This window comes from Erythranthe guttata, chromosome 10 (assembly GCF_056151865.1).
Source record: "Erythranthe guttata isolate IM_541 chromosome 10, IM_541, whole genome shotgun sequence".
Classification (NCBI taxonomy): domain Eukaryota; kingdom Viridiplantae; phylum Streptophyta; class Magnoliopsida; order Lamiales; family Phrymaceae; genus Erythranthe; species Erythranthe guttata.
Window position 1 is genome coordinate 5468742 of NC_142542.1, and position 12432 is coordinate 5481173.

Below are 12432 nucleotides of genomic sequence, written 5' to 3' on the forward strand. Positions count from 1 at the left end.
TTGGATTAAGGGTATTATAGTGATATATATTATTTAAGGCTAATTAAAAAATATTTTGGACTTATCTCAAAAAGAGAAAAAAAAATTGGACCCCTACTAATCACAAATTGCATATGAGGGGGGTTTGTCAAATAATCCCTAAAAATAAATTAGATAGGTAAAATTTGAATTTTTTTTTTTTTTTTTTTGATAAAATGTAGAATTATAATTAGGCATCTTGGGCCAAAAGAGTTGGGAGACTATCCCCTTCCCTACCGATTACAGATGCTGCTAGACAATGGGCTATTTTATTCCCATTTCGTTTCACAAAAGAGAACGAATGATTATCAAAGCAATTAAGGACACTACGACATTCCTGAATCAAAGCGCCGTACGTCGAGAAACTCTCTTCATCACACTTAAGTGCACTGATCACTTCAAGGCAGTCTCCTTCGAAAATTACCGATGGCCATGCCTTCTCTTTGGCCGTCATGATCGCATGTAAAGCTGCCCTAGCTTCGCCCTCAACTGGTCTTGGACGTCCAAGGAATTGTCGTCGACTCCACCAAACACACTCACCATTTGAATCCCTTGCTACTATAGCGACATTATAGAGATTTTTGCCGACTGGAAATGCAGCGTCAAAATTCACCTTTATAGTGCCAGCGTTTGGAGGACGCCATGAATCTGGAAAAGGTCTCGTCGTATCTTGTCGGACATAAAACTTTGCCCTATTGTATTCCTCGCGAAAGAGTTTTGGCAAAGTTGATAAAGAAAGGATTTGGCGAATTCCGATAGGTAACTTTGAAGCGGAAGATCGTTATGTCTGGCACTACTCCCGGAATGGGAATTTTGATGTCAAATCATGTTACATTAATACATTTGCAGCTATTCATCATGTTAATGGTGGGGCTAATGGTTCTGGAAGTGGAGTGGAGAGAAAACAATGGAATCTTATTTGGAATATGAAACTTCCCCCAAAAGTTCGTATTTTTGTGTGGCGGGCGTGTAATGGAATTTTACCAACAGCGCATGAATTATATCGGAGAAGAGTAAGTAATAGTGCTGCATGTATTCGGTGTGGTATTACGAATGAAACAATTATGCATGTGATCAGTGTATGTAAGGGGATGGATAGTATTTGGAGCGCTCCACCTTTTGACAAATCTTGTCTTGATCCAGAGATTTCTAACTACTCGACATGGCTCGAACAGTTAATGGGAAAGTGTTCTAGTGACGAAGTTGAGCTTGCGGTAATCTTGAGTTGGAAAGCTTGGCATAACAGAAATCAGGATGTGCATGATTCGACGAGCATGGCCGCCGGAGACATGTTGGCCTGGGGAATTTGAATTTTAGGTAAGATGCAATTATGCGAATTTGATAGGACACGTGTTTATTGATGTTTAATCTGAATTTGCAAGTTAAAATACAGAAGGAACAAATCCAACTAAAACAAATAAAATAAATTTATCGCAAGTGATGGTCTCATGGTTGGAGCAAGTAAACTTATGTCAATTAACGTTCAAAATTGCTTGCCAACGATTGCTAAGTGAAGATTGTCACACTTGATTAGCGTAGTGTGATTTACATTTCTCGTACGATTTGCAAACTATTATGCAAGAATTAAGTTGAAAGTGAAAATTTCCATTAAAATAAACTTAATAAATTATCAAACGAAAAATATAACACAAACAGTTATTATAAATTAAACCGCAAACACGAAAAATATAACACAATGGCATGGGTTGTTGAAAAATATCACCATCGAGGGTATTTATGGCACATTTAATTAGTGTAGTACGAAGTTAACTAAGCATCACTATCAGCCGCAACGGCTATATTTATTGAAGGTACGTGTTGGGTTGCTAAGTGAATTAATCTTGTGATTTTTTATTTTTTTTTGATAATTAATTAATCCTGTGATCTTAGACTATTGATTTACATAAAATCATAAATACATTTTTGTTGGATAATACTATATTTGAACTGCGGATGTAATTAATTACTATTAATTACACTAAAATAAAAACTTAATAATGACAGAAGCGCAGATGGAGGCGCCATTCCAGCAAAGAAAACTAATTTAGAAATAAATAAATAAATAATTAATTAATTAGAAAATGAGGCAGAAAATACGCATGCCCGCATTTCTGCTCTTTGATTAGTTTTTTTGTTTTTTTTGTTAGGTTGTTGAGTTATTAATTTCCAAGCCGAGCTAATTGCAAATACCTCCCTTGTGTAATCTCTAATTGGCAAATACCCCCCTGTCAAAAAAAAACTCACCAACGCCCCCTCGTGTAATCAATTTCAAAACTCACAGCCCCCTCTGTGTTTTTAGGCATTGACTAAAAGTGAAATGACACAAATACCCTACGGGTTTTTCAGCAATTAGTAAAATATATATTGTACATATTTATTTGTTAAAATTTTCTTAACTCTGTATTAATTTAATTAAACCAAATTTTATTAGACAATTATTTTTAATTTTTGTGTAGTTATTTTTAATTTTATAAACATTATTTATTAATAATTTTGAAATTGTAAAATATTAACAGAAATTAAACATGTATTGTTGTATTAAAAGATTTTCTATTTTTCATATTTTTTATATTTTCTATCTCTGGTTGGGTTCTTACCATCGACGCGGAAAACACGGGTTTGAATACCCAAGCTCTTTCAGTCTTGAAAAACGTAATCGAAGTTGCGAATTATAATCTCATCGAGGGTTTAGATACAGACTTTTTTGAAAAAATGGTGGAGTTTCTGAGGATTAATATCTCGCCGGCGGCGACGAGAGCGGCGATCCAGATCCTTACAGAAACCTGTAAGTTGGGAAGAAGCAAGACGAAGATAGTGGAGGCGGGGGCGGTTTTCGAGCTGGTAGAGATGGAGTTGAGAAACCCGCCGGAGAAGAGGACGACGGAGCTTGTGTTCTGTCTACTGGCGCATCTGTGTTCGTTCGCCGACGGGCGGCAGCAGCTGCTGAGGCACGCGGCAGGGGTGGCGGTGGTGCGAGACAGGCCAGAGAGCGACGGTGGTTCTCGACGGTCCAGAAGGCGGCGGTGGTGCTAGACGGGCGAGAAGGCGGCGGTGATGCCGAAGTTTTTCCGGGCAGGGAGGTGGGCGGCGGAGTGAAACAAAGAAGATCCGAAAAAATCTTCAATTTTTGTCCCTTATTGCAATTTTGGAAATTTTAAAATTTACAATTTGGTCCTATAAATTATAGTTATTTATAATTTGACCACTCGGATTTTTTATTTATTTATACAGGGGTATTTATGACATTTCACCCTAGAAATAACATAAAAATTCGCAGAGCCCGCGAGTGAGAGACACGATTTGCCTTCAGGGGTCTAGATGCATTGACTTTGGTTACACAGGGGGGCGTTGGTGACTTTTTTTTTGACAGGGGGGTATTTGGCAATTAGAGATTACACGGGGGAGGTATTTGCAATTAGCTCTTTCCAAGCCCCACCCACGCGGTTTGAATATCATTATTTGGATTGCAGTCCACGTTTTATATTTCCGAGGTGAACGCTTTTGCACCAAATTTTAGTGTATGACAAACACATGTAACGGATTGCCCCTTAATTCATCATCAAACAACGTGATTTTTTCATTCTTTTTTTTTTTTTTTTTTTTTTTTTTTTTTTTTTTTTTTTTTTTTTTTTTTTAATATCTAATAAATAGCCTAGAGCCAAGAATAAATGCGAGACCAAGAGAGGAGTGTGATCAATTAATACTAGTATAGTTTTGTTGGGATTGACGGGTGATACTGAATCTTCTCATCGCAATCGTTTATAAATCGCATGCTCAAACTTAATGAGAGCATGTTTGGCTAAGTTATAAATTACGAAATCATGGACTTCAATATTTTACCTTTATATTCAAAAGGAGATAAATTACTGATGTAACTCAACTAGTTGCAGAGTTCACATGTGGAGGTATTGCAATGAAATAATTATGGTCCCAAGCAATGATTAAATGGGATATATTATGAAAAAGATGAGTTATAAACTCATTTCTTGTAATTATATTATTGTTTGCAAAAGATGTGAGTGCCAGCAAGGATAATGGGCATTATACTAACCATATCTGATTCCTGTTTCCAAATTCCATTAATAGAATGAAACAAGAAACTGGCATGTGATTTCACCATGACATCACATATGACCTTAATCCATTCCAACATGAAGCATTACCACGTTGATATACTTGTCTTGGAATTCTTTATCATTCATCGTCGCTTTGGCCGAGTGGTTAAGGCGTGTGCCTGCTAAGTACATGGGGTTTCCCCGCGAGAGTTCGAATCTCTCAGGCGACGATCATATATATTTTTGGCAAACTTCTAGTTTTGTTTGGGATTATTAGTATTACCATTTTTTTTTTGTTGCACTACATAAGAAGGTTTGACGTTGAAGATGGCAGCATTCGTAAATATTGCAATACTTTCTCAAATTCTTGCTTCTGACGACTGTTCAAAGGATTTTAATCAAGTATGCAGCAATTTCCAAGCCCGTTTTGCTTCGAATTAAGATTGAATACCATACGCGATAAATCAAATAATGAAACACACCACGCTAAATAAACACAACAATTCAGAATTAGTAGGGATGCATTAAAGAGAAGAGATAACTAGCAACAGCAACAAAAAAAAATGCCTCAATAGGAACAATAGGTAAAGGGGAAAGCATTAGAGTATTTGTACAAATAGGCCAACTATTTTCTTGACAATTGCCCCCCTTGTGTATTCTCTAACAACGACTCTAGTGACCGTACTTCTGAAACTCCCACTCGCTGTTATCTGCAAAAAATATCGCCAATATGTGAGATATATTTATTTATATATACATATGATTGTATGATTGTTTAAAATTTTGCTCCACAGCAGAATATACTTACCAAGAGGGCAAACTTGACGAGTCTTAAGCCACCTGCTAATACAGTGGAAGTGGAACGCATGGTTGCAAACTCCTATCAAAATTTTAAAAAACGAGAAAAATTCGGTCAAAGAAAGAGAAATCAATCGCAACTAATAAATTGACAACAAAATAGGTTCACAAGAGTGAGAAAATAGCAGAAGGCATATATATACACTCAAGGCACTGCTCGAATTTACATTAAAAAACAACATACTTTCCAGAATTTCTATAGAACAAGGTAGGATATAAACTGCCAAGTTACTAAAATAGGCCATTTTTTCCGTCGTGAAAATAGTGTTGTTACTCGTTAGACCATGTTACTAAGATAATAGTGGGTAACAATCTTGTAAACAACATCCAATTTTTAGGTATTTTGCAGCTATAAAAGATACCCGTGATAACAATAATCAGTAAAACAGCTAGAATAGTTTCAATTTCTCGGATAATATTATAGGTAGTTTCATCGATACTTATTAATAAACTGCTAGAACAACCAAAAAACATAACAGAAAGGCTTCTTGCTTACACAAAACCAAAATAGTTCGGTGGTATACTAAACCAGAAAAGCCATTAGCGCAACTGTAACGATATCTTGTGACGAAGAAAGTGTTACGATTATATTATACAGATCCTTCAGACGATATCAATGAATTTTGTGGGAACCCTTAATTTTGCAATTTTCTGCTTTGTTGATCAATAGTTGTAAGAGCTATATCCAGAACAAACAGGCAGCAAACCAAAGGTGAATATCAGTCTAAAAGAGGAAAGACGAGACAAGCATTAGGCGTTGACCTACTTATCGCAAATTAGTGCAATCACTTCTGATAATTGAGATTCAATCTTTAGAATAGCTAACTTCCACCATCTTATATGAAATTAAAATTTACTTTTCAGTAAAAGGAAAACTTGCTAACTAGATAACAATAAATTAGGAAAAATAAACCCAAATTAAATTAATGACTTGCGAAAGCTAAACAAATAGTTCCACAAACTAGCTATATTAATCAAGTTCGGTTATATATCTATATAATTGCTTAAAGAGATTAGCCTTCAGCTCTGCATCTCAAAATACACAAGTATTAACGATAACTATTGACAACCCGATAATCCAATAATATCTTAGCATAGAGACGACACGGATTCCATGGTTAACACATACAAACCAGTTACTACAAGACGACGAATTCTACTCAAAATCGAAGTAACGTTATTCTGATAAAGTATGAATGGAAAATATAGAGATTTTGGAACTACTTAAATAATAGAAGAATAAAAATGTCAGACACTAAAATAAAAATTAATCAAATAACAGAAAATTGAATTAAAACAAATAAATAAATTAAAAAATAATTATGAATTCAGCTCAGTAACATACCCCAAGCAACAGTGCATTCCTCGCTGGTGGCACTAGCTTGATTAGCCTGACACTCGATGCCTAATTTCAACATTAAGAAACAATTAATCAAACAGATCGAACTGAAACAAAAAAAAAAAATTAATTAGAAACCAGATAAAAAAATACTTACAGAGATCCATGATGTGGTTCCTGCAAATCGCACAATTATCCACCACGATATCTGCAAATCAAATAATTAGGGCTACAATGTCGTGAAATTATTATTTATTACAATCAGAGCATCAGCAATTCGAATATAAACGCGTAATAGATTCAATGTAAGTCATATACCCCAAGCCCAGAGCGAGACGGCGTTCCACTTTTTGATCTCGAACACCTTCCCCTTCTTGGCGGACTGCGGCGGCGGCAGCGTCGTGAGATCGGTGGCGGTGGAAGGTCCGGCACCGGTGGATCCCTCTGCGACGGGAACCATACTTGCGCCGGTTTCATGTGAAGTCATCTTCGCTTTTGGCTTTGGTTTTAGCTTTACCAGGGTTTTAGAGGTGTTTGCCTTTTTGTTTGTGGAGCTACGGAATTTATATATATTTTTGCAGCTCGATTTTTATTTTTTATTTCTAAAAGAGAGAAAACAGAAAAGGAATGAGTATAGAAATTCAAACCAATAAGAATTAGAATTATAATATTTGTCCAAAAAAAAAAAACAAAAAAAAAAGGAAAGAACTTTAATTCTAACAAGCCTAAAAAGCGATGAGGGCCCAAATTATATTGTTTTTAGGCCCAAAGTGTATTTAGACTTTGATGGGCTAATTTCCTCAATTATTTTGATAAACCAACATAAGGTGTAAGCAAATCGAGTTCGAGCTGAAGCTAATTAAGTCAAATTTAGCGAGCTCGAGTCGAGTCTGACGAGCTCCCCAGCTCATTTTTTTTACGTAATATTAATTTTATTTATATGATAATAAAAAGTAACTGAATCAAAAATAAAAGTTAAATTTATTTTTTTATTTCACATGTATTTTTTATTATAATATATATATATATATATATATATATATATATGTGTGATGATGCTAAAGTTAGATCACCTTAGAGTGTTGAAGTAGGATGAGCTGGAAGAGCAGAGTTGATCACTGGCTCACGAGCTTGATGACCTTGAGATACCTGCAGTCATAGAACACGTGAACTAAGTCGGGGGTTGATCCGGCGGAAACCCCTCCAACGCTCAAGTTAGACGTGCTGATCATAGAAATAGTCCAGAGAATAAATATTGTAGTAGGTTGCGGCTATATGCAAGACTAATTCCACTTGTGCAAGACCAAATTAAAATTTTCAATGTATAAATACTATAATACCTTTATTTATTAAAAAAATAAAAAATTCCAAATATGCAAGACCAAAAATTCAAAAACACAAAAAATCCTATCACAAGACCACAAAACCACAAGACCAACTATCATCTTCTCCATCTTCCAAAACTCACAAGACCTTTCTCCTTCCTCCTCCATTAACACAAAACCTAGAAATTCAAAATAATCAAAACTCAACAAATCTTACAAAGATGGCAAGTATGGAGTCAGAAGACATCAAAATAGAAGATTCTACGATGGAAGAACCCAAGAATGTATGCATTTATGGATTTTTTTAGCTAGAATATCGATTTTCCAAAAAAAATCCCGCGCAAACGAATTCGACATGTACAGGTCGAATTTTACAGGTAAAAATCGACATTAGATGTCGATTTTGAGGTATAAAATTCGACATTTAGATGTCGATTTTGAGGTATTAAATTCGACATTTGAATTTGTGCTACAAATTCGACATGTCAATGTCGATTTTTACCTATGAAATTCGACGCTTAAGTGTCGATTTGTAGCATAGTTTTTCGACACCTTGGTGTCGATTTTTGCTTTTTTCTCATTATTTGTTTTTGGTCTTACATGAGAAAAAAAAAAGCCAATTTAATTTATGGGCATACTTGTCATTCCATCTTAATAAAATAGAATCTTTTGGAATCTTTCTTTTATTTGGTCTTGCACAAGTGGAATGAGTATAGCCGCAGCCATTGTAGTATTGTTCAGTTAATAAGACGTACCTTAAGGAATGAGTTCAAACTTTTATTTATAGCTTAGTTGAGATTGTCAGGCCCAAACCTTACTTGAAGGTGATTGAGCATCGGTGATAGTAATCTTAAATATTGGGTTCGTGGGCCGTTAGATAAAGAAAATTGTAGGCCCATTGGGTTGGCCCAATATATATATATATATATATATATATATATATATATATATATAAGTTTATGTAATTATGTGCAGATCAACGATTAATAATCATGAAATGTATTTTATGGAATGTAGCATCAAATGAACGGTACAAACAGCTTTATGTAGTCCACAATACCACGCTCCAAATAATTGATACCTTCAATAACATTGAATTATATATATTCCATTTGGCTAGTTTCACTGATCGTGACTCCACCAAAGTCAAAACAAACCATTTCATAGGTGAATTATAATATCTAAATTTAAACAGCGAATAATTTATTTGATGAGATTTTGTTCTATGTGCTTAGCTGTATTTCTTATTACTATAATCTTGGAATGCCAGTTTTTCCCAAAAGAAAAAAACAATCAATCTTGAATTACCTCATTTCAATTACACTTGAAAAAATAAAAATAAAAAATTAACAAAAATAAAAAAAGAAAATTAAAATTAATCAAACAAAAAGTGTGTGTGTGTTGAATCTTCTATATATACACAAGTTTATGGATTTTAGTGTTAAAATTTTGATTATCTGTTCATTTGCGGAGCACTCTCGGTGAACGAGAGTGGCGATTTGGGAGATTTTGTGCCGAATTTGTTTTGTCCTTCGTGGAGTCGGTGTTTCTGGTGGTACTGGCCGCTCTCCTTCTTCGGATCGGAATATTCCTTTTCCTTCTGCGAATGTGGATCGCTGTCGGTCGAAACGGCGAAAAAGAAGGTCCCGAATTGCATGTCGTCGAGATCTTTTAACGGCTCCAGCACTTTGATAACTTCACTCATCGTCGGCCTCAGCTTCGGCCGGTGGCTCAAGCATTGGTAAGCTAATTCAGCCGTTTTTTGAGCTCCTAACTCGGAGTATTGGCCTTCGAGCCGTGGATCCATTACTCGGCTTAGTTTACGTGGATTCTTCAGCATGGGCCGGGCCCATTCTGCGAGGTTCTGTTCTCTGTGGGGCCGGGTTTTGTCTACCGATTTCCGGCCCGTTAGCAGCTCCAATAGGAGCACTCCGAAACTGTACACGTCGCTTGCCGCTGTCAAATGACCTGCAAAATGACATTTTCTTTTTTATCAATTTATGATTTTTATTGTTTTTTTTTTCTTGTAATAGTCAAAACCGAAACCGAAACTGAAACCAATCAAAACGTAAAAAAAAAAAAAAATTAGAGCTAGAAATCGAGTATTTGAAGTACCTGTCATGATGTATTCAGGTGCGGCGTAACCGTGAGTGCCCATTACTCGAGTCGAGACGTGCGTGTCGTCTCCTTCCGGGCCATCTTTCGCAAGCCCGAAATCCGAGAGTTTGGCAGTGTAATCCTACAAAATAAAAAATATGAGATCCCTATACAAAATAGATAAATATAGGGATGAAAATAAATTAAAGATGCAAAATTCGAACTTACCGAGTCCAGCAAAATGTTCGAAGCCTTGAAATCGCGGTATATCACGGGCTTTTCAGCCTCGTGTAGAAACGCGAGTCCTTTTGCCGCTCCGAGCGCGATTTTGATCCTTGTCGACCATGGAAGTGAAGCCGAAAATCCTAAAAATTACAAAAAAGAAAATAAAAAAAATTATTAATCCTGAATAAATTAAAAATCAAATTATTTGGCAGTTGTTACCAAATCAATAAAGTATGATAATTGATTGATTCAGCGTGACAGTTATTTATTTATATATATATACACGTCAGCAAAAACCAAGTCTACACAAGACAACCTTTTTTGTTGAACAAATTTCATTGACAATTATTAGTTAGCACATCCAAAAAAAAGAGAGTCAATTTAATTCAAGACAAAACAAAATAGTTGACTTTTTGGAAAGCTTACTTCTAAAGAGCTGATTCTCCAAACTACCCCTGGGCATGTATTCATATACAAGAAGCCTATGTTCTTCTTCGCAACAGTATCCAATCAGCTTCACCAAATGTGCATGCCTTAATTGCCCAAGAAAAATCACCTCTGTCTGTTTAATTTCACGAACAATTAAATTAAAAAAAAAAAAAAATTTAGACAATTAAATCAATCATAATAATGTAAAGAAATAATAAAAAAAAATATATTTATTATAATTGTATAGATACGTACCAGCCATTCTCTGTGACCTTGTGTACCATCCAAATCCAGGAGCTTCACAGCAACGGGCTGGGCCTTCAAACCGGGCCGGAGCTTATCGTCAATGAAGCCCTTGTGAACCGGCCCGAACCCGCCTTCGCCGAGGAAGTTACTGGAAGAGAAGTTCTGGGTTATCACCTTCAGCTCCTGGAGTGTGAACACGTGCAGATTTGACCCGGCTAGAGAAATGGACAGGTCTTCGGATAGGGTTGACCCGCTTAAATCGGAAAGAGAAATCCTCGGGAAGGAAGATTGCTTGTAGATAAGCTTCTTCTTAGTCGGTTTCGGGCTCTCGGGCTTGAAGCAGCCCGGAAAGAACTCTTGCCATTTCATCTTCTTCTTCACTGCCATTAATTTCTTTTCTTTTTCTTTTTGAAGGTTTTATATATATATGGAGAAATTCAAGAATTGATATTCGAATATACAAATGCTCTCTCTCTCTCTCTCTCTACTTTCTCTCTCTAAGAGATATGGAGGTGGGAGAGGCCTGCAGCTCCTTTTTATAAGAGTTGATGGAGATTTCATTTGGTGTAATTTTGTTTATTATATTAATATTTTTTTATATGTATACGTGGACCAAGTAATAATAGTGCAATATATAAAATTATTGTTTATATTACTAATCTCCCTTCCTAATTTTAGGTATTTTCATTTGACTATGTTCGTAGTTTTAATTAAAATTAAATATGTATTTTTTTTCTAAGATTTTAGAGGGTATTTGGTGAAGCTTATAAGCTGGCCGGTAATAAGTGTTTGGTAATTCATTAAAAAAATCTTAATATTAAAAAAGAAAAACGTTGTTCGAGAGCTGTTAAGATCTTATAATTAGTAAAATTAGCTTATAAACTCATTGTACAGACATTTAAAGATTATTCTAAGAATAAGACGTAACAACTTATCAGCTCTTGAAATAACTTATCATGCATTCGAGTTTATCAACTGTTTAAAATAAATTTAATCAAACGGACTGTTAGTATATATTAATCTACCAACTGGGATATTATATTGGAAAAAGAAAATTAAATTCGTATACACCGTATGTATAATGTATGTATGCATAATGTGTATGTATGTGTGTGTGTGTATATGGACTTTCGTGTGGAAGCCAAAAAAAAAGTCATGAAGTCATACAAATTTGGTTTGAATAGAAAATGAGTTGGCTGCTGGCTGTTGACTTTCTTGGGTACGGCGGAAGAGGCTTTGCCAGAAAACGCTGTTTACCGCAACCACGACTTTATGAAAGCGGGTTTAGAAGCTAGTTGGACTCTTTTATATTTATTTATTAATTAATTAATTTAAACATAATAATAGAGGTCAAAATCAATATTCATTATTTTGAATCTCAGATCTAAGTTTATTTTTGATATACATTTCTTTCTTGGGCCATTTCTCCGACGTGTTTTCTTCACGCGTGATCCTTGATCTTTCAACACACATTATTTATGCATCCTAGCCTTTGAAAATTACACACACAATATATATATATATATATATATATATATATATATATATATATATATATATATATATATATATATATATATATATACATATATATATATATTGTAGGACCTCAGTCGCTACCAGTTGTCCTTGGCTCTGATGCCACTTGTAGGACCTCAGGCGCTACCAGTTGTTCTAAAATCAATTGGTATTAGGAAAGGCGCAAACCCTAGCCTTATAGCGCATTCAACACACACAAGCGCCCACGGCATTCGATTGTGGGCCGTCCATACCCGGGCCTCCACCACGTGGACAATTGCTGCCAAACTCAGGCTAATATATATATATATATATATATATA

General features: G+C 35.3%; 2 protein-coding genes and 1 non-coding gene across 3 annotated transcripts; 1 reads left to right on the forward strand and 2 right to left on the reverse strand.

Annotated features, from left to right (window-relative positions):
- Positions 1–4221: 4221 nt before the first annotated feature.
- On the forward strand, positions 4222–4303 carry TRNAS-GCU (transfer RNA serine (anticodon GCU)). The gene has a single exon. It is a non-coding gene; the product is annotated as a tRNA-Ser (tRNA).
- A 239-nt stretch (positions 4304–4542) lies between these two features.
- Positions 4543–6900, reverse strand: LOC105970859 (uncharacterized). Its single transcript, XM_012995682.2, has 5 exons — positions 6589–6900; positions 6428–6478; positions 6277–6336; positions 4882–4953; positions 4543–4783 (listed from the first exon to the last, which is right to left on the reverse strand). Exons 1-5 carry the CDS (start codon positions 6755–6757, stop codon positions 4746–4748), a joined length of 390 nt encoding a protein of 129 aa, XP_012851136.2. The 5' UTR covers positions 6758–6900; the 3' UTR covers positions 4543–4745.
- A 1965-nt stretch (positions 6901–8865) lies between these two features.
- On the reverse strand, positions 8866–11100 carry LOC148767354 (serine/threonine-protein kinase RIPK-like). The gene is made up of 5 exons (XM_088823801.1): positions 10602–11100; positions 10344–10479; positions 9921–10057; positions 9711–9834; positions 8866–9563 (listed from the first exon to the last, which is right to left on the reverse strand). Exons 1-5 carry the CDS (start codon positions 10977–10979, stop codon positions 9049–9051), a joined length of 1290 nt encoding a protein of 429 aa, XP_088679927.1. The 5' UTR covers positions 10980–11100; the 3' UTR covers positions 8866–9048.
- Positions 11101–12432: the final 1332 nt, after the last annotated feature.